Below are 12,266 nucleotides of genomic sequence, written 5' to 3' on the forward strand. Positions count from 1 at the left end.
CGCGCTCCATGCCGCGAGATAAGAGCGCAGCGCAGAGCCCGCGCGCACTCCTTAAAAAACCTCGTTTTTTTGGTAGTCAGCTTTGAGTAGGAGGTTTTTGATCAGAGGGAGTTAGAAAGGTTGTGGGGAAAGCACGACTCCTACTAAGAGAACATATACACGGTTTGGAACGGTTGCACACTTCGGGAACACATTGAATAGGCCTTAAAGTGCAATTTATTAAAAACGTGTGAAGTTCTTTAGTGTACAACTAAGTTCTAAGTCCGCATAAATTCAATTTGGTATTTGTGGGTTATCTGTCGCCACTTTTTTAGTTTTTTCCAGACTCTCTAAATACGCACTCGAGGTTAGGGTTAAATTAAAAAGTGGAAACCGATAACCTACAGTACCATCAATTTCAACAATGATAAATTGGCAAAACATCCACAATTCTCACCACTTTTATTATAGGGTGATGAGGTGTCAAAATAAAAGCCAGTTTTCTTATTGATGGATTTTTCATATCCATTATCTATTCTCATGTATATGTGTTTCAATCAGCAGACTGTTACCTTGTAATATGTTATTTCGATTACCACAACTCAAAACACAATAAATAGTATTTTTTTAATCCGTAATAATTGCAAAAACGAGTATATATTTACAAAATACATTTTATTTACTCAAAGCCTCTAGTATCACTGTAAATGATGCAACAGCAGTCAAAGTGTACGTGTGTGGGGAAAAGGGGACATCAAAGCAAACCAGGAGGTTTTTGAAAAGAAGATGCAAAGGAATGTAAAAACAAAAAGGACAAATCTTCATTTCTTTTTGTCTGAACTGGGGAATTCAAATTGTGGCACGCTGTAAAGAACATCTATCTTTGGTGCCAATAAAAGCATTTCCTAAAACAAAAATCAGCCAGTTGAATGAGATGATTCCACTTGTATTAGTTCAAAGACTGCATAGAAATGAAGAAGGCACATAGTTGAATATTTCACCAACATGCTGTTAAACATCCTTAACCTTGTCCTATCTAAAATATTCTTCTATGGTTTGGAACAAAGTCCTTCTCTTTTCTTTTACACAACAATGTTCTCTTCAAAAAGGAAAAGCGAGTAACACTGGTGTTTTGCTGGTTAGAAAATCTTCCCTGTTCTCAAACATCCGGCAGGAGACAAACAGGAAATGCAAACCAGCAGAATCATCTCATCTGGCCTCGGCATGATTTATCTCCCATTTGAAAAGAAATGCTGTATTTTGGTACAGCAGGGCTAACATTTAGGACATGTGGAAGCAACAAGAACTACAAATTCTTTCTTCGGGTGAATCTGTTCAGCGCTGTCGATCCCAGCGCCAGATGGAGGCGTCGTCACACACGGCGATCAAAATGCTGCTGTCGCGGCTGAAGCTGGTCTGCCGGATGGCCGAGGTGCATTTGGGGAGGGTCAGTGTGATGCACCTGCAGAACAGAGGGGGGACGGGTTAGGTGCTTTTGGACCAGATGAAACCGTTAAGTGGAGCTCTTAATGATTAGCAATGTTTTAAATTAGGACTATGGATATTTTAATAATAGATGTGTTATTGATCCCTTTATTTTATGAAATGTCTGACAAGTTTTCAACCTCACAGGGTCTTCAAACTAACTGATTTTGAAATGATTTTTGATTAGCTGAAAAATAAAACGTATGAATCCCCAGAAAAGGTTTTGTCTGACCTGAAAAAGTCCATTCATTATTTAAATCAATGCCACCGTTTTCCAACTTTGATGAGTTTAGAAAAAGAGACAAAATTAATGAATATATTCTTTAGGTGGAAATTAAACAAAATACTGAATAATGTTCCTCTGTAAAAGCTTAGCTAAAGTAAATAAATAACCTTTAGCTAAGTTATTCTAGCTTTTTCATGTAGCAGTCAAGTAGATACAAAATCACTTTATGAATCCCCAGGAACAAATATTACGCCAGATTGCAAATAAATGATATAATAAATAGATAATAGAGTAATGACATGTAGATACAAGTATACTGACACTATGGTGCCAGTTAGGTAGGAAACATGAGCAGCTAATTCACATTCTTGTGGATGTATCATCATTGAGTGTCCTGGCTGTCAGTGAGGATTCAAATGCCCATGTGTCATGATAACGCTAAAAATCATTCCTGTTCTTACTTTGCTTTGTGAGGGTCTTCCACTTCCAGGTCCCACACATAGAGTTTCCCCACCTGGTTCCCCAGAGCCAGCATCTGCAAACCACAAGGGAGTAAATATCAGCAACAGGCTGAGACCCATTTACACGGGAGGGCAAGCGGACCGAATTCGTTATCAAAAAAGTCTTCCGTTCACACGAGGCCACTGGAGACGCTGTAGTACATATGCCGGGCCTGTAAGTGGCGTTGTACTTCCGCCACAAACTACACCAAAAGCAGCGAAGAAGACCCCCGAGCATGGCTGCACTTCTGTTTATGCCCCGCAGTAGATTTAGCGACATGTAGTTCTCCAGGTCCACTTGTTGCTGATGGTTGTGGTAGAGGAGCTGCAGGTTTTACACTAACATCTGTAGCATGGTCAGTAGCAGTGACAGTAGCTGTTAGTATGGAGTCAGATTTGGGTCAATATTCTAGCGCGTAAAACAAGCTACTCACGAGCTGAAAATGTGCTTTTACACGCGCATAAAATGACCCTCGCGCGCAGATTAAACCCCCGCGAGCGGCTCTGCGCCCGCGAGTGGCTCTGCGCCCGCGAGTGGCTCTGCGCTCGCTCGCGAGAGAAACAGCCTTCTTGCTCGCTCGCGGGAGTGTCAGCCTCGCGGAGTCTGTCTACGCGCGCGTGAAAAGTTTCTGGCACTTTGGGGCGGAGCCACTGGACTTTGATTGACAGCTGCAAGGAAACCCGGGGTTGCCAGGTTTGATAAATGCCTGAACTACCAAGAGCCGAGGAGAGACGGCAGCAAAATCAGTTGGACGAGATTGAATGGTAAAGTTGTCCATATGTGTATATATAATTGTTGCATTTAAGTGATATATTGGTTGTAAAAATGTATTTGCTTGATACAAAAGGACATTCTTTATAACCAATTGCTTTATTATCACGCATTTGTAATATTTGTATGCTAGAACTTTTTGTATTCTTTTTGAAAAATAAAAAATAAATAGCTCACTTGTCATTCATTTTAATCCTTAATTATCCATCCAACACTGAAAAGGTGGTCCTTGTGAAGAGTCTCATCACTATATTCCCTCAGCTGAAAGTCATTTACAACAATAGTTTGCTGAAGATTAAGTTTGTAAAACAAACTTAATCTTCAGCAAACTATTGTTGCTGAACAACAACAATAGTTTGCTGAAGATTAAGTTTGTAAAACAAACTTAATCTTCAGCAAACTATTGTTGTAAATGACTTTCAGCTGAGGGAATATAGTGATGAGACTCTTCACAAGGACCACCTTTTCAGTGTTGGATGGATAATTAAGGATTAAAATGAATGACAAGTGAGCTATTTATTTTTTATTTTATTCAAGGTATAAGGTTTTTTTAGGTGTGATTTTATGAATTATCTATTCTGTCAACATTTGATGAATTAGAAAAATATTAATGTTTTTAAATGTTAACAATTATTTTCTTAATGACATATTGTGCTAATGAAATCCTTGTAAATAAATGTCCAATGAATTTATTCTTGCATTCAATTTTTTTGAATAAAAACCATATCCACCACCTGGTACTTCCAGTAATCGTCATTGACACACAATGTGCAGATATAACACAATCAAATGTTAATTCTGGTTAAAGAAATATAACACAAAATGTGCAGAAATAACAAATGAGTGTGTTCATCTTGGTTACACATTTATGACACACAATGTGTAAAATGTGCACATTGTGTGTTAGGGGCATGTAACACATTTTGTGTGTAAAAATGATTTACACATCAATAAACACAACACGTGTTGTCCCTGAGCACACTCTGTAGGTGTGTTGAAATTCAACACATGTGTCATATTTGACACATCCCTTCTAAGAGTGTACAGCAGACAGTAGCTAGCAATTTTCGACAGATACAGCCCACTCAAAAATATATTGTTTTATATAAAATAAATTGTTATATATATATATATATATATATATATATATATATATATATATATATTAGCTGTACAGTTTACGAATATAATAGTTTTTTATGGACAATTTTACCATTCAATCTCGTCCAACTGATTTTGCTGCCGTCACTCCTCGGCTCTTGGTAGTTCAGGCATTTATCAAACCTGGCAACTCCGGGTTTTCTTGCAGCTGTCAATCAAAGTCCAGTGGCTCCGCTCCAAAATCCCAGAAACTTTTCACGCGCGCGTAGACAGACTCCGCGAGGCTGACACTCCCGCGAGCGAGCAAGAAGGCTGTCTCTCTCACGAGCGAGCGCAGAGCCGCTCGCGGGGGTTTAATCTGCGCGCGAGGGTCATTTTATGCGCGTGTAAAAGCACATTTTCCGCTCGTGAGTAGCTTGTTTTACGCGCTAGAATATTGACCCAAATCTAACTCCATAGTTAGGGATTCATTTTGTCTTTACTCCTTAGAAATGTAACCTTATTTTGTGTGTTGACATGTACGACCATCGCTGCTTCTAATCTCCTGTAAGGAATGTGTTGATGCTAGGTTTTACAGCTTGACCTGCAGGGCATAGGGAGGTTTTGCGAGTGTGAGAACGCTAGCTTCTAAGCTCCAGAGATGGGAGAGACATCTCCTGTGTCTGTAGAAGTCTACGCCCATCCCCAATATGTGGATTTGACTCTCTGTAAACTAGGTAAAAGGTCTACCAAGATGCGAGGCTGATCAGATGTGACATGGCAACCCACCCGTGCAGTCAGAACCTTTGACTGTGTGACTTGTGATGTGAATTTCTCCGGCCGATGCTTGTATTAAATCTCAGTGTTTGACATCAGAACTCCTGCTCGTCCTGTGTCTCCTTCATGAGTCGGTGACTCCCACTGCATTGCTACACAGAAGTTTCCTCCACAGTAGCTACTGAGCATGCTACAGCAGTGAGCAGCAGAGGTGGGGAGAGGCGGGGCTATGGCTTCATCGTTATCAGGAAATTATCGTATAGGACGGACACTAGGGCTGTGCAATTAATCGTATTTTAATCGCGATTACGATTATGGCTTGCGACGATTATGAAAACAGCATAATTGACAAAATACGATTATTTTGCTGGGTGCGCTTTCGCCCCTCCCTAAAAGCCCACTCGGCCACGTGGGAGTGACATGTGTTGTGAGTGTTCAGCGCGAGTGAAGATGTCAGAAAAAGAGCAGCAACTCGTTAAAAAGAAGGGTAAAACTATTTCCACGTACTTTGCCATTACATTTCACATCGCTAAAGATATGTGCCTAGTTAGCAACCAGGGCTTTAAGCAACTTGTCAACACGTTGGACAAGCGTTACGCAGTGCCGTCTCGGTATTATTTCAGCAGGTCTGCGCTGCCTGCACTATATGACAAATGCCGTGGGGAAGTTGAGAGAGATGTGGCTTCAGCTGACTACTTTGCTACCACAACAGACCTATGGTCTAGCCCTGGGGTGCCCAACCAGTCGATCGCGAGATGTGTCTAAAAATAGAACAACAATAATCTGTGTTATCGTTATTGTCCTGTAACATAATCTTCCTGTGCCAGAATAATGCACTTGAACGCATCAAAGCTTTGTGATTGGCCGGCGTCACCCCATGTGTCGGGGCGTGGCTGAGAGTCTTCAGTACAGGTGGCAATATCGTTACCTGCCTGCGCCATGGGGCCTGCGCTCATCTCTGAAACCAGACCATGTCAACAGGCTGGTGTTTCTTGCAAAAAATCTTTAAGAGATGACATGAGCAGCCCTACCAGCATTTGCCATGGTGGCCTAAACATTTATCTGGTCTTACGTTGTAGTTCAACATTTATTTCCTGTTACTTCTGGAGTGCACTGCATCATATTTGATTTCATTTATTTTGGTCTAATTTATTTTTATTGATCATATTAATAATATATGTTTAGTATGGTTTTGGAAGTGCGCTCCAACATATTTGTTGATCTTGTTTATTGGTAAAATATTATTTGTTTTAAAGTTCAATAAATGGTCAATGAATAATCGTCAAAATAATCGTGATATCAATTATTGACCCAAATAATCGTGATTATGATTTTTGCCATAATCGCACAGCCCTAACGGACACACTGAGCCGTTTGGCCCCCCAGAGCAGTCCGTTTGCAGATCTATCCACCTTGGGACCCGTTATCGTCTGCGGGGTCTGTTTCCGTGGTTCCGTTACGGCCTCGTGTGAACGGACGGGCTATACCCGAGAGAGAAGTAGCTGATACAACCCGTTTTGTTCTTGTGTAAACACCGCCTCAAAAGTGCAAAATGTAAGCACCATTTTCCAAGTGTCAAAGCGTGTTAGATTATCAGACAGGACGGCTTCACCTTCTGCCAGAAGTCCATGGAGAAGCGCATGTACCAGATGTCACACTGGCTGTAGTCGAAGCGTCCCAGAATCGTCACGTTTGACTCGTTGGGTTTAATGTGATCGAGGTCGTCCTCCATCTTTCCTGGTTTCCAGCAGACAATGGCATTCTCACAGGACTGCAGAGGGACAGGAAATATGATAAAGAGCATGCTATTACACTTTTTGAAGAAATTCAGAAAAGAACATCAGCAGTGGCCTTAAAGTATTCAATCTCAATTTGTATATATACACACATTTAAAACAACCTCAGTTGACCAAAGTGCTGTACAGGAACACATACACTAGTATAGAATAAGTAAAAAAATTATTAAAAACAAAATAACTAGAAACATATAAAAACGTATAGAAATGTTCAACTAGTATAGTAACCACCATTTTTTTAAATTCCAGATAGATCCCTTTATTGAAAACAAAACCCAGTTAGGTGGTATAGATGAGAGCAACACAAACATTACGGCCATGCCCACTTTTGGGGAAAGCAACGCTGTCATTTGAATGGTGGTAATACACACTCAAGTTTTTGCCAATCCGATCAGATATGTTTGAAAACGGTGGATCTTCAAACAGCCCGGTTGCCATGGCCAGTCAGGCAAACAATTACATGAAATCAGTGGAAATCGACTGTCGGGCTCGATATATGGTTATTATGGTTGTTATATATTAGAATCAGTAGGCGAGGCCGTCATTTCGCCAGCTGTTACTCTCAAGAGCGAGACGGAAAATAATTGGATGGCTCTTTGAAGATCCAAAAATCCACGTTTGTCTTACATTTCTGATCGGATTGGCAAAAACTTCAGGATTTGTATCAACCACCATTCAAATGACAGCGTTGGGTTTCCCCCAAAAGTGGGCGGAGCCGTAATTCTTGCCCAGAAGTGACGCATGTGTTACTCATGTATTGTGAGAAGCAATTTGTGTTATTTTATGAAAGGTTTTATACAAATAAAGTTTGATTGATTTGTCTTCAAAAAGGTATTGTTTTAAGGTTTCTGTTGTCCAAATTATTCCTAACTTGCCTTGGAGAGAATGAGATCCCCGAGCCACCGCACACAGTCCACGTAGTTCCTGTGGATGTCTCGTGTTGAGAAATCCGGGAAGTGAATTTTCTGTGAAACGAAAGGCCTGAAGAAAAAGAAAAAAAACACCCAAAAAATGAAATCATTAAAAAAAGAGAAGATTTGAGTCGCTACAAGACCACACCACTGACCAGTGACCATCTACCTGTTGGTCTTGGAGGGGTTGTACTCATAAGACCCTCGGATGGCTATCTGCATCCTCTCTGAATTGATTCGCCAAAGTTTTAAGGAGTGGTCCATCCCACAAGACATTATCTTTTCGCCAAGTAGATCAAAATCCTGCAGGGAGAATACAAAGAACATCGTAATCCAGTTGAATTTGTATTCCCACGTGAGCTGAATTCATTCTAGACTCACAGCACTCAGGACTTCATCTCGATGCCCTTCCACGCCGCCAAATATCGCCACTAACGTGTCCGTCTGTATATTCCATAGACGGAGAGCATGATCTGAAAAGGACAATCACAAGTTAATACAATCAATGCAACACATTTCCAACTCAGTCAATCAGAATACTTGATTTAGATCATTCCCGTTGCTCCAACAGAATAGGAAGTCAGGAGTCAAAACATTGATATAACGGAATATAATCAAAGAAGGTGAACATCTATTTCACTGCTGTACTACAATAAGATATTCATTCTGAATTGCACAGCGAAAGGACATATGTTCATCAGTTGGACACATGACATACAATATTGATTATGAGGCTCCATAACTGCTGCATGAGGAAATAATCAAAAGTATTAGCTGGGGCTTGACGCTCGTGAACTGTCAGCAGGAGGGCGGGGGGAGCCTCGCTGCGGGGAAGCAGTGTGTGGACCTGTCAGCGCAACTTACATGATGCCAAATTTAACAAGCACATTTAAATAATTGGTTTGAACGGCATAATAATAAGGACCATCGTCCGTTCTGTGATTCTCCAGAACACACATGATATTAGGGTCATGCAGAGTGAGATGAGATCGCTGTCCCTTTTGAGAGAGAGGGGTGTGGCGTGTGCATGTGTGTGGATAGTGGAGCGACAGAGGGAACGTGTGCAATGTTCCTGAAGTGAAACGAGGCAGCAGAAAAACAGAGGTGATGTATTTTGTGAAACAGAAGAACAGCTAAATAAATGCCGCGGCCTCCCAAGAAGAGCTCGCCCCTCTCCAGCCATTGAACCTGACGCTTGTTGCTCCTGCCCTCCTCCACTACGGTCTGGGAGCCGACAGGAAGGTTCAACACACTGATGGCCAGTCCGCCCCTTTGTAATAATAATAAATTATATTTCTATAGCGCTTTTTGTAGCATATTATTTCGATGAGAGATGAGCAGATCGCCACCGGGCTCTCAACTAAAGACACAGCCAAGCAAAAACTGCGGCATTTGGACAACTCCTTATGGGTACTGCACTTAGTGAAGTGCTTTCCTCCGCGGTGAGACGATCAGCACCACGGAGGGAAGCGGCAGAAAGTCGCCTGGAGATAAAGAGAGCGGGGCTGCGCTGCGTGCATGGCTTCCTTCTGCAGGGAACGGGGAGACGCGCTCTGGCGGCGGTCTCGCTCAGGATCCGAAAATACAATTTAAATATTTTGCACACTTATTCCTAGTGTGCCACTGGTTACGGTGCCGGGGGTTGCCGACCCCTGGTCTGGAGGGTCTTTACCTTTGCTGACCGACAGGAGGAGATTTGGATCCCTTGGATGAAACTTGAGCTCATTGATGGCATTTCCGTGACCTACATAATGCTGGGATTGAAAATAAGAAGACATTTTAGACATGAATTTTTCATTCTCAATGAGAATGAAATCCATCATATCTTTGGACTGGAACGATGTACAGGGAAGTGTTTTATGGTTAATGCTTTATGACATTTGTCTAAATAAATGATCTCATCATAAATAACTAGCTGTGTTAAATGGTTCCTCAGATGAATCATATTGAATATAAAACATGCCATTTCTTTGTTGTGACAATGCTGGATTCAATCTTATGCCGTTGGAAAGCCTGTTCATTTCCCTTTTAAATTGGCACGTGCATTTGTGGGATGAGCAGCAGAGCATGTGTCTCGTGTCAAACAGCGCTTTTTTGCTGTCGACTCTTGTTGGGTGTTGCCGTTGAGTCTTGTGCCTGATTGGAAGCACCCTCCCCGGGTGTTTCCAATCAGGCACACCTGCCAGAGTTACCAACACAACCACGTTGGCTGAGAAATGCTGGTTGAAGAATGGACCATCCCACAGTAGTGTGTGAGCAGCATGAGGGGAGAGGCTGCTGTGGCTGTGTATGGATCTTCAACACGCTACTGAGGCTGCTTGTTAATGAATACATTGTTAAACTGCCAATATGTCTCATTTCATCAGGCTTCAACCATCCAATCCGCCAAACAAGAGTCAACGGCAACAAAAAGCCGGTTGGCATTGACAGAGGAGATTTGTCACATTTTTCATGGACGCAACCCACATACTCAGCTCTGCTGCTCATCCCAATTGCATGTTCCTCACAAATGTGGCACCATTTCAAAGGTAAATAAACTGGCTTTCCCACAGTATAAGATAGGACATTGTTTATCCCGAAGGAAATTGTTGTGCCAGAGTTACAAAGACACAATAAAACAGCAGGCTAATACAACTGTACACTAACAGTGCAGTTAAAAGAGGCAACGCAATCAGTATGGACATTGCACATAATGGGAGTGTTCTTCAGACACGACTGATTTAATGCCAAGAAGCATTGTTACAACAAAGAAATAATCTACCAAACACAAATGTCCTTACTTGCTGTGCTATGTTTCTAAGAGACATTTATATGGAGTATTATATGTGTGTTCAGACAGAGATGTGTGCTCGGTGACCCAAACGACTGCATACCTTGATACACTGCATTGTGATGTGGTTGATCACCCGGATGATTCCGCGGGACCCGGCCACGGCCAGCAGAGGATGGTTTGTGTTGGTGTTGTAGGTCCAGGCACACGTATAGAAGTTCTCATCTGTCTTTACACACATTTAATTAAGGATATTCAAATAAAAGAACTCATACCTAAACTGTGACGATTAGATTTCAAATTGAGCGACAATGAGGTCGTTTAAAAGCATCTTAAACTGTTGAAAGGATACATCTGCATCCACGTAAGACTGCAATAGTCTTATTTCTCCCTGAGAGTGACATTCATAAAGAGTCACCTGGTGAAGAAAAGAAAGCACTGGTTAAGAATGGAATAAAACATGAAGTGAAATCCAACATAGAACAACAATTATGGCCTATTATAGTAGCTTGCCCTGTTACTCCCCACTGTGGCAAACACCAGCGGGTCTCCCTCCTTGCTGTGCCAGTTAAACTGGACACCAAACAGCGGCTGTCCATGGTCTTCCTGTGGAAATCATGATGTCATTATTAACCCAAGTCACGGGACAAATAGTGGCTGTTTAGCATGTGAGAAGCTGGGATGAATACACTGTTTGGGCGCTTGTCTGTACGTACCCGCAGGCTGTTGACACATTTAAAAGAATATCTGCACTTCTTGGACTTCCACTTGCCCTTGCCCCAGCTCTTTCTGCCCGGGGCGTTGGCCGTGTTGGTGGGGGTGTCTGGGCGCTCTGCGTGGGTCCCACTCTCAACACTGACAGCATCATCCTGCAAAAGCAAAGACATATACGGGTGACTTCATATTTCTCCTGCAGATATAACCATTGTTGGTGATGACTGTGCAAGGAAGCAAAGAACAGATCATTATCTTCAACCAGCTAAAAACCGGGTAGTGTTCTGCAAGCGTGTAACTATGAATTAACTCTATGGTTCACCAAACTGTTGCTGCATTTACATGATCACGTCCAGTGGAATCTGCCTGAATAACTTTATTCTGCACAAGAAACGTATTGCTGACAGGTTAACGTTATAACGTATGAATGTTTGTCCTCCATCATCCACAGTTGTTTCTTTCTCTCCCTGATTAACTTATTAGCTTCTAGTGCTAACAATTGCCTTGGGTTGGACATTCTGTGACTGTCTACACAGCAAACAAATATGTGTATGTACGTAAACGACAATGAAGCTACCCATGTGTAACCTTTTTGGATGGATTGGCAGCTTTTATCATCACAGCTGAGTTACATATCGCAGGTAAGAATGAACAAAGCTCCTAGCTAAACACTTTAGCCGGTTGGCTATTTTAGCACGATGCTAACTTGCTAGAAGCACTGATGGATAATTGGTCGCAGAAGAAACAACAGAGTTGAACTGCTTACATTCTCGTCTCCTGATAAATCGGGGTTACTGTTCTCGTCACTGCTTAGTTTTTGTTTTTTCGCCGGTATTTCTTTTCCCGCTTGAGAGGGGGTCTCGGACATGTTCTTATTTTCCCTCATTTTGGCTCAAACTCCGCCTTTTCCGCGCCACTACCGGAAAAGTTGCCGGCTTTCTTTCTTCTTCTTTGATGTGTATTAGTTGTTGGCAAACCAGCTCTGAGGTGCAATACCGCCGCCTAGTGGACTGGAGTGTAAAATCACGATATTATGCAGGGACCAAACATATTTTAGCTAAATTAGATTACTTTTAAAACTACTTAGTTTATAGATCTGACGTTTTCCTACTTACTGACGGAAGAAGTTGTTTTCTTTTGATATGTCTTTCTTTACAAATAGTTAGTAAATTGGCTGCATTCTCTGGTTGGACTTGCCTTTTTCATATGAAAACAAAGTGTTATATATTTTGTTCTGGAGGCAATAATATTACAAA

At 41.8% G+C, this 12,266-nt stretch overlaps 1 protein-coding gene across 1 annotated transcript; it reads right to left on the bottom strand.

Annotated features, from left to right (window-relative positions):
- Positions 1–635: 635 nt before the first annotated feature.
- On the bottom strand, positions 636–11,941 carry eed (embryonic ectoderm development). The gene is made up of 12 exons (XM_034103400.2): positions 11,777–11,941; positions 11,013–11,165; positions 10,810–10,902; positions 10,649–10,714; positions 10,400–10,525; positions 9,199–9,280; positions 7,908–7,999; positions 7,696–7,829; positions 7,491–7,596; positions 6,432–6,590; positions 2,152–2,225; positions 636–1,441 (listed from the first exon to the last, which is right to left on the bottom strand). Exons 1-12 carry the CDS (start codon positions 11,894–11,896, stop codon positions 1,315–1,317), a joined length of 1,332 nt encoding a protein of 443 aa, XP_033959291.1. The 5' UTR covers positions 11,897–11,941; the 3' UTR covers positions 636–1,314.
- Positions 11,942–12,266: the final 325 nt, after the last annotated feature.

This window comes from Pseudochaenichthys georgianus, chromosome 16 (genome assembly GCF_902827115.2).
Source record: "Pseudochaenichthys georgianus chromosome 16, fPseGeo1.2, whole genome shotgun sequence".
NCBI lineage: Eukaryota > Metazoa > Chordata > Actinopteri > Perciformes > Channichthyidae > Pseudochaenichthys > Pseudochaenichthys georgianus.

What these genes read in the sequence shown, in the direction of transcription:
- eed (XM_034103400.2), bottom strand. Translation starts at nt 11,896, where the DNA reads ATGAGGGAAAATAAGAACATGTCCGAGACCCCCTCTCAAGCGGGAAAA. An exon ending in CCACAGTGGGGAGTAACAGG is followed by an intron (nt 10,715 to 10,809) that starts GCAAGCTACTAT and finishes TTTCTTCACCAG; the next exon opens with GTGACTCTTTATGAATGTCA. An exon ending in CCATGGACTTCTGGCAGAAG is followed by an intron (nt 2,226 to 6,431) that starts GTGAAGCCGTCC and finishes TGTGGTTTGCAG; the next exon opens with ATGCTGGCTCTGGGGAACCA.